Source organism: Salvelinus sp. IW2-2015, linkage group LG17 (genome assembly GCF_002910315.2).
Source record: "Salvelinus sp. IW2-2015 linkage group LG17, ASM291031v2, whole genome shotgun sequence".
Lineage (NCBI taxonomy): Eukaryota > Metazoa > Chordata > Actinopteri > Salmoniformes > Salmonidae > Salvelinus > Salvelinus sp. IW2-2015.
This window is the reverse complement of record NC_036857.1, coordinates 22,234,351-22,241,294: the sequence shown is the minus strand read 5'-3', so window position 1 is coordinate 22,241,294 and position 6,944 is coordinate 22,234,351. Positions and strand designations below refer to the sequence as shown.

Below are 6,944 nucleotides of genomic sequence, written 5' to 3'. Positions count from 1 at the left end.
GGCCATCTCAGCACAGTTCGGTTCAGCACGGATGAAACGTCCAACTGTTTCATCGTGGCTCCCCTTGCCAGTGCAAATGCAGTCTTAAAGAAAACCGCACAATCATTAATCGTATGATGATCTAGCGTGCTAACATTTTACTGTTAATTTTCTATCGTATGGTAGAGCTAAATAAATCACATTTTTCGTCAGGATTTATTATGAAATATCGTTTTCGCTTTCCCACCTCCCCTCGCCTTTGCTCCCTCCCTTTCTCCCCCACACACGCAGGCATTCATACACATACGCGACCCCTCCCCCCTTCCATCATTTTCTCATCTCCCTTGCCCACTCTCTTCTCTAAAACAAACATGGCCGCTAAATCTGATGGTGCACCCGTCTCGTTGCGAAATGACATCCCGCCCGAGTGCCTGTCCGGTTCAGCTCAACGTTCGCCTCAGTGCCACCCTGCTAGGAAGCGCTACTCGCTCCTCGACTGCAGCTGGACGATATGTGCACTTTTGGTGTTCTTTTCGGACGGGGCCTCAGACCTGTGGCTGGCCGCGGACTACTACCTCAGGCGGAACTACTGGTGGTTTGCATTGACACTGGTCTTCGTGATAGTTCCATCTGTGGTGGTTCAGGTGTTGAGTTTTAGGTGGTTCGCCTATGATTATTCGGATACCAACGACAGTAGCACAGCCGCAGCTGCCGTGGTCGCAGCATCCGGAGCGAAGAGCCATTTCAGCACCAAGGACAGCGAGCAAGGGGGCGCTGGCCGTGATGCTGCGGTCGGGGCATTGCCTACGACCGGCACTATGGGAGGCGCCCGGGGCTGCTGCAGAGCCCTTATGTGGCTCTTTCAATGCTTCATCCATATATTTCAGCTAGCACAGGTCTGGAGGTAAGATCACTCATACACGGATACTGTCCTGGCTTGAACGTGTGTGTTTGTGTGTGTGTGTGAGAGAGAGTCAAGGGTTCTGCTTAGATGGTGATCAAAACAGTCTAGTATCCCTACTAGGCTACTATGTTTGGGTTTGTTGTAACAGCTCAATTTGAAACATTATTGTTAAAACATTTCCTAATTTCAGCCTTTTCCCTACTAAACTAAACTCGCCCAGAGAAGGCTACTCTATTCACAAAGTCTTTTGTATCGCTTTCTTTGACGTCTGGTAACGAGGTTAGGGAGTTGTAGGCTCCTCCCCCCTCACGAGCTTCTAGGTCAATAATCTCCCGGGGAAAATTGTCTACTCATCCACACCATTCGCTTTATGAACACACAAATCCCATTTGTCTTCCTTCCATCGTTTGAGTGTGAAAGTGTCGGATCTTCTGTGAGATGGGGAGTGTTAGGATTTGATATCAGGACATGGATTTCCTATGTTATGGATTTTCTATCTATGCCATGCATGCCAATAATATTGTGAAAAATAGGCTAGACATGTTAGGAGGATGTAACAAATATATCTTAGCCTCATTGCATTTCACAGTGCAGATGTATTGCTCTGTAGGTCTACTCAGCCACAGATACAGTAGTCTTCAGAATCAGCCACAGATACAGAAGTAGTAGTCTTCGGAATCAGCCATAGTCTGTGATGATTGGTTTTGACAGGCTCTAGCTGTTGCCTTGAGGCTAATAGTATTTACAGCAGCCAGTGATATGGACCTCAGAGGCAAATCATTAATTCTCTATGTCCTTCTATCCCCCACCCTCTCTCTCTCTCTTTCTCTCTCTATCATTGTTCCCCTGGGACAGAAAGTAAGTTTACATAGCTAGGCAACTGTATGTCAATTACATGTGAGGGATCGACCTTTAGGTCAATTCACTGTCACTTGAATGAGTCTGCCGGCACATGATCTACTGTAGAAACACGATTTGAATAGACAACCACACCATCATTTCTTTCTTTGCAAAATCAGTTTTCTGCTCTTTTTCACTGCATCTGTATCATTAAACTCTGCATCATTGGGAAAAGGTTTGTAAGCAGGTGTTTCACTGTAAAGTCTACGCCAGTTGAATTCAGCGCATGTGATAAATCAAATTTGTTTTGATTTGATTTTAGATTACTCCATGGGCAGGATTTACATATTCTTTATTTCCTGGTATAGATTGAAACACGGTACAGTCCCGTCTGAGGAGTCTATTGAACGTCTCTGAGGCAAAGTGGTATTAGCTGTAATGCCATTAAAGCTGTTGTGTGTGCTCTGTTCCATGCTGCTGGTCTTGGACTGGCGTGTCTGCACATTAAAGAGGATTACCATTGAATGTTTTACCCTCAGGTGTTAACTCTGGAATGAACTGTCACTGATACACAGACAGACAGGTGCACTGGGATAGAGGCGAGTAAAGGCTAATGATGCTGTTCTGGGGTCAGCAAAGCATGTTGTCATTATATTTAAATCAGCTTGGATGATATTAGATGGGAGTGGCATGGCAGGATGCTTTTGGATCACTTTGAATGAGAATAATCATCAGTGGGAAACTATAGCATGCATTTATGTGTGTGCTGTGTGTGTATGACATCCCCAGGCAGAGGAAACCAGAACAGAAAGGGTTATACTAACTCCCTCCTGGTTCACTGGGCTCATTGAGATACTATAGGACAGGGCTCTGTTTTTTCCCAACCTCCCTCTAGCCATCACCAAGCCACATTTAGTTCCTGTTCCTCCATCACAGAGACACATTTCTCTTTCACACAATCAGTCAGAGGTAAATGACGCATGACAAAAACAATCACTCCATTTAGAGAGGTTGAAGTCAAATGAGAAAGTATCATTTTATATTGTCAAAGCGATCACTTCTGTAGCCTGGAGAGGACAGGATGAAGTGACCAGACCGATTCATGCTCAGTGGCACTCTACCAAGAGACGACAAACTATTACCAGTTTTTCTGTCTGGATGGAGTGACAGCTCCCAGGCTGTCTGGAGAGTTTGAAGTTCAGTTGCTAGAATGAGGCTGGACTAAGGCTGCAATGAGCCATCTGTCTTGGAATGGTGCTGTCATGTGGATAAAACAGATTGATATGGAGTGTTTCTTGATAGCTGGAGATTCTTCTCTCACAAAAAAATGTGACATGATTCCAATATCATACTCATGCCCTTCCCTCTCTGTCCCTATCTCCCCACCTCCCTCTTCCTGTCTGATGTTCCACAGGTATGTCCATGCCTTGTACTTGGGGGTGCAGAGTCGCTGGCGTGGGGACCATGAGCGTCGTCACTTCTACTGGCGCATGATGTTTGAGAGCGCTGACATCAGCATGCTGCGCCTGCTGGAGTCCTTCCTGAAGAGCGCCCCCCAGCTGGTCCTGCAGCTAAGCATCATGGTCCAGGCCAGCCAGGTCCTCCCGCTGCAGGGTGAGTCACGGTCTGAACACAATACTGTCCTGAACCTTAATAATTACTAGTGGCATGACCATCTCAAACTCCCCAATACAATCCACTGTGATGGCTTATCCTTGACATTGACACGTACTTTACCGTACTAATCACCATCTCAAACTACCCAGTATCTTGACACGTTCTATACCCAAACCCATTTATATTGCTTATGCCTATACCTTAATAATCACTCACTAGTGACATCACACTCTGAAACCCCCCCAAACGTGACATCACTCAGTCAGAACTGCCAGATTTTCAATCCACAACATCCTTCATTTAAAAATACCTACACAAAGATGGGTGAAAGCTGACAAATTCTGGCATACTGGTCTGGATTGTAGGAATGTTTCCCCGGCCTGAAGCATTCCTTAGACTACAAAGGAGCGTTCTGCTTCACATGACACTCAGCTCAGCAGCGAGTTCTTTTAATCTCATGACTGCCAGACCCTTTTACACTGCTAAACCTCTACTTTTTTCCCCTGTCTCTCTCTTTCTGCCTGTCTCCTGTCTCTCCCTGCCTCTATCTCTCTCTCCAGGCCTCTCAGCCTCTGCCTCGCTGGTGTCCCTGTCCTGGATGATCGCCTCCTACCAGAAGGTTCTGAGGGACTCCCGGGACGACAAGCTGCCCATGTCCTACAAGGCTGTCATTGTGCAAATCCTGTGGCACCTGTTTACCATCGGAGCCCGTACGATGGCCTTCGCCCTGTTTGCCTCCGTATTCCAGCTCTACTTTGGTATCTTCATTGTGGCCCATTGGTGCATCATGACATTCTGGATCATTCAAGGCGAAACAGACTTCTGCATGTCCAAATGGGAGGAGATCATCTATAACATGGTGGTCGGCATTGTGTATGTTTTCTGTTGGTTTAGCGTGAGGGAGGGGCGCACACGCTGCCGTATGCTCGTCTACAGTGTGGTTGTATTTATTGAGAACGTGGCACTCACCACATTCTGGTATCTGTACCGCGCCCCACAGACGTCAGACTTCAATGCCCTACTCACAGTGTGTATGGTGGCCAGTAGCTACGCTCTGGGGACCTTCTTTATGTTTGTATACTACTGCCTGCTGCACCCTGACGGTCCAATCTCAGGGTGGGGATGGGGGGTGCCGGAGGAGATAGCAGTGGAGTCCTGCCTTTCCCCAGCTTCCTCTCTCCCTCCAGATGTAGTGGCCAGCCCCCCCAGGACCCTGCAGAGGACTAAAGGGGGAGACCGTGAGCAGATGGGAGGGGCTAATTCAGACGTGTTTCTGGTACGAACACTTAAAAGAGGAGTCAAAGCCACTCTCCCACCCCTTGCCCCTAGTACAGAGGGGCCAGTCATCCGTATTGACTTGCCCAGGAAGAAGTACCCTGCCTGGGATGCCCACTTCATTGACCGCCGGCTGCGCAAAACCATCCTGGTGCTCGAGGGTGCTGCTCCGGTCACACCAAGGATCCAGTACCGCTGTCTAGGCTCTCCCACAGAGGTGATGGAGTATGAGACCACGGTGTGAACCGCAGAGAGTGCTGTTACTCAACTGGCTTCCAGCCAGCCGGTAAGGCCCCACAGTGGCACACAGCTGACTAACTCCCTCTGAGGATCAGTTCTTCTCCAGTTCTGCTCTGTCGCCCGTCGGTGTTGTGAAGCATCAAGGGTACACTGACAAGGAGAGGTGGAGTGTGTCCAAATGTTTTCACATCAAAGGTCTGGGACAGAGACACAATGTCTAATGTGGCTTAAGTAGGTGACTAGGTGAGGTGTGTATTTTGGGGTCAGTATAATTTCTCAGGTTAGGGGGATGGTACAGGGAGGGTTATTGGCCAGGGGTCAGAGGTTAGGGATCAGTGAACATGCAGAGGGACACAGAATGAGGAGCTGGGCTTTGTGGCTGGCTGTCAGAGGGAAACCATCCTCAATGAACGTGCTTCAAAATAATGTCCTCTCAAGCCAAGAAAAATACCATTAGAGACAATACCTAAACATATGAATACCTATGACAATATTTCTGTTAATTTATTATGATAATACACCATAACAGTAAATAAGTCACATGGGTATGCTTAATACATATCCATCTATTTGAGCTACTGGAACAGGACATTTTGACCTGAAGATGACAATGGAATATCTTACTGCTGTGTGTGATTTGTCATAGCTATTTATGCATGTTTAAGTAATCTCAAAGCCTTAATAAGTTGTCTAAAATCCATAGGACAATTTCTAAAGAGCAAGGGAAATTGAAAAAATTGATCGAGATGAATGTTCAGTACACTATGTTTTCTACAGTTGGTGTGGTATTACAACAACATTCCTGTAGTACAACACATAGGAAGTAGGCTGGATACAGAATGTGCAGGATTGCTGCACCATGGATTGCTATATTATGTCTAACTTGTCTGGACTCCGGATGCCGTGTATAAAATAGTTTAGATATCTTTCAATCTTCATGATGATGATACAATATGTGCTTTGTGTGTATCTAGGTTGCCATTGCTCCATAAATAAGTGTTCTATCTGTCTAGCACTAAAAATTGAGCGTATTAACTTTAAATCCAGAAGAAGAAGACAGAACCATGTGGCTGAGAGGCTGAAACTGGGAGCAATTTTATTTGAGGAGCGTGTGCGCTTGTTCGTGCCCATGTGTATGTTGTACATTGGGGTTCATATGATATTGTGTTGTAGAAAGATGCTGACGCGTTAGTTCTAAATGCTGTCCAGTAAACTCAATTCTCCTGTTAGCACGCAGATGAATACAGTATCTCCACATAGCCACAGAACTAAGAAGCCACGGCTCCATGTTGGTGCTAACTGTTGAGTCTGTGTATAACACCACGGCTTAACTTATACAGTGTTCTGGTCTGGATTCATCCATCAAACCATACTGGTTTGGCTGGGCTGTACCTCAAACACACATACCAGAATCAAAGCCTTAAACTGGTCTTTCCAGACTGTTGCTGATCACTGCAGAAAAAAAGAACAAAGACTTTCATTATGTTGTTGTTGAGAAAATAAAGAGCAATGTGTTTACCTTCTATGACCAAGTCATTCTTTCAATGTGTGATTTTCAGAAACCAAATGCATCCACAGTTATCCAAAATATAGTTAATTATCCAAAATATACATACATGTACAGTATATGTGGGAACTGGAAATCCATCTTTTAGGTCAGTTAAATACAGCTATCAAACTACTGTAGAATGGTTTAAATGTGAATCATACAATTAGACAGACGGACAGAGACAGATGGAGAGAGACCGAGCGAATCATTCTACTAAAGTGACAGATTGTTCTGATTAGATTGCCCAGTGGTAAACAGCTAAATCCTGTCTCGTGTAGCAGTGGATCAGTGGATTATGAAACACTACTCGGTTGGCTGCTGGCACCTGAGTCCAGCCAGAGGTCATTGGGCCAGGTGGGGCTGTGTCCACAAAATTATTTATTATTTATCATCATTTTCAACCGAAAACAGTTCACTTCCCAGCCACTCTTATCTCATATAGGGGCACAATATTGAAAATCTGCAGCACAATGTAATTCAATATAAATGATCACTGAACTTCTCAATATAGTTGGCTATTATAAATAAGATCCCTATACT

General features: G+C 45.6%; 1 protein-coding gene across 1 annotated transcript; it reads left to right on the top strand.

Moving 5' to 3' along the window:
• The first annotated feature begins 286 nt into the window (after positions 1–286).
• On the top strand, positions 287–6,378 carry LOC111977273 (XK-related protein 7-like). Its single transcript, XM_024006661.2, has 3 exons — positions 287–883; positions 3,138–3,337; positions 3,901–6,378. The coding sequence occupies exons 1-3, from the start codon at positions 351–353 to the stop codon at positions 4,857–4,859; spliced, it is 1,692 nt and encodes a 563-aa protein (XP_023862429.1). The 5' UTR covers positions 287–350; the 3' UTR covers positions 4,860–6,378.
• The last annotated feature ends 566 nt before the right edge of the window (positions 6,379–6,944 follow it).

Coding starts and splice junctions, on each gene's coding strand:
- LOC111977273 (XM_024006661.2), top strand. CDS start 351: ATGGCCGCTAAATCTGATGGTGCACCCGTCTCGTTGCGAAATGACATC. Junction 884..3,137: donor CAGCTAGCACAGGTCTGGAG/GTAAGATCACTC, acceptor GATGTTCCACAG/GTATGTCCATGCCTTGTACT. Junction 3,338..3,900: donor CCAGGTCCTCCCGCTGCAGG/GTGAGTCACGGT, acceptor CTCTCTCTCCAG/GCCTCTCAGCCTCTGCCTCG.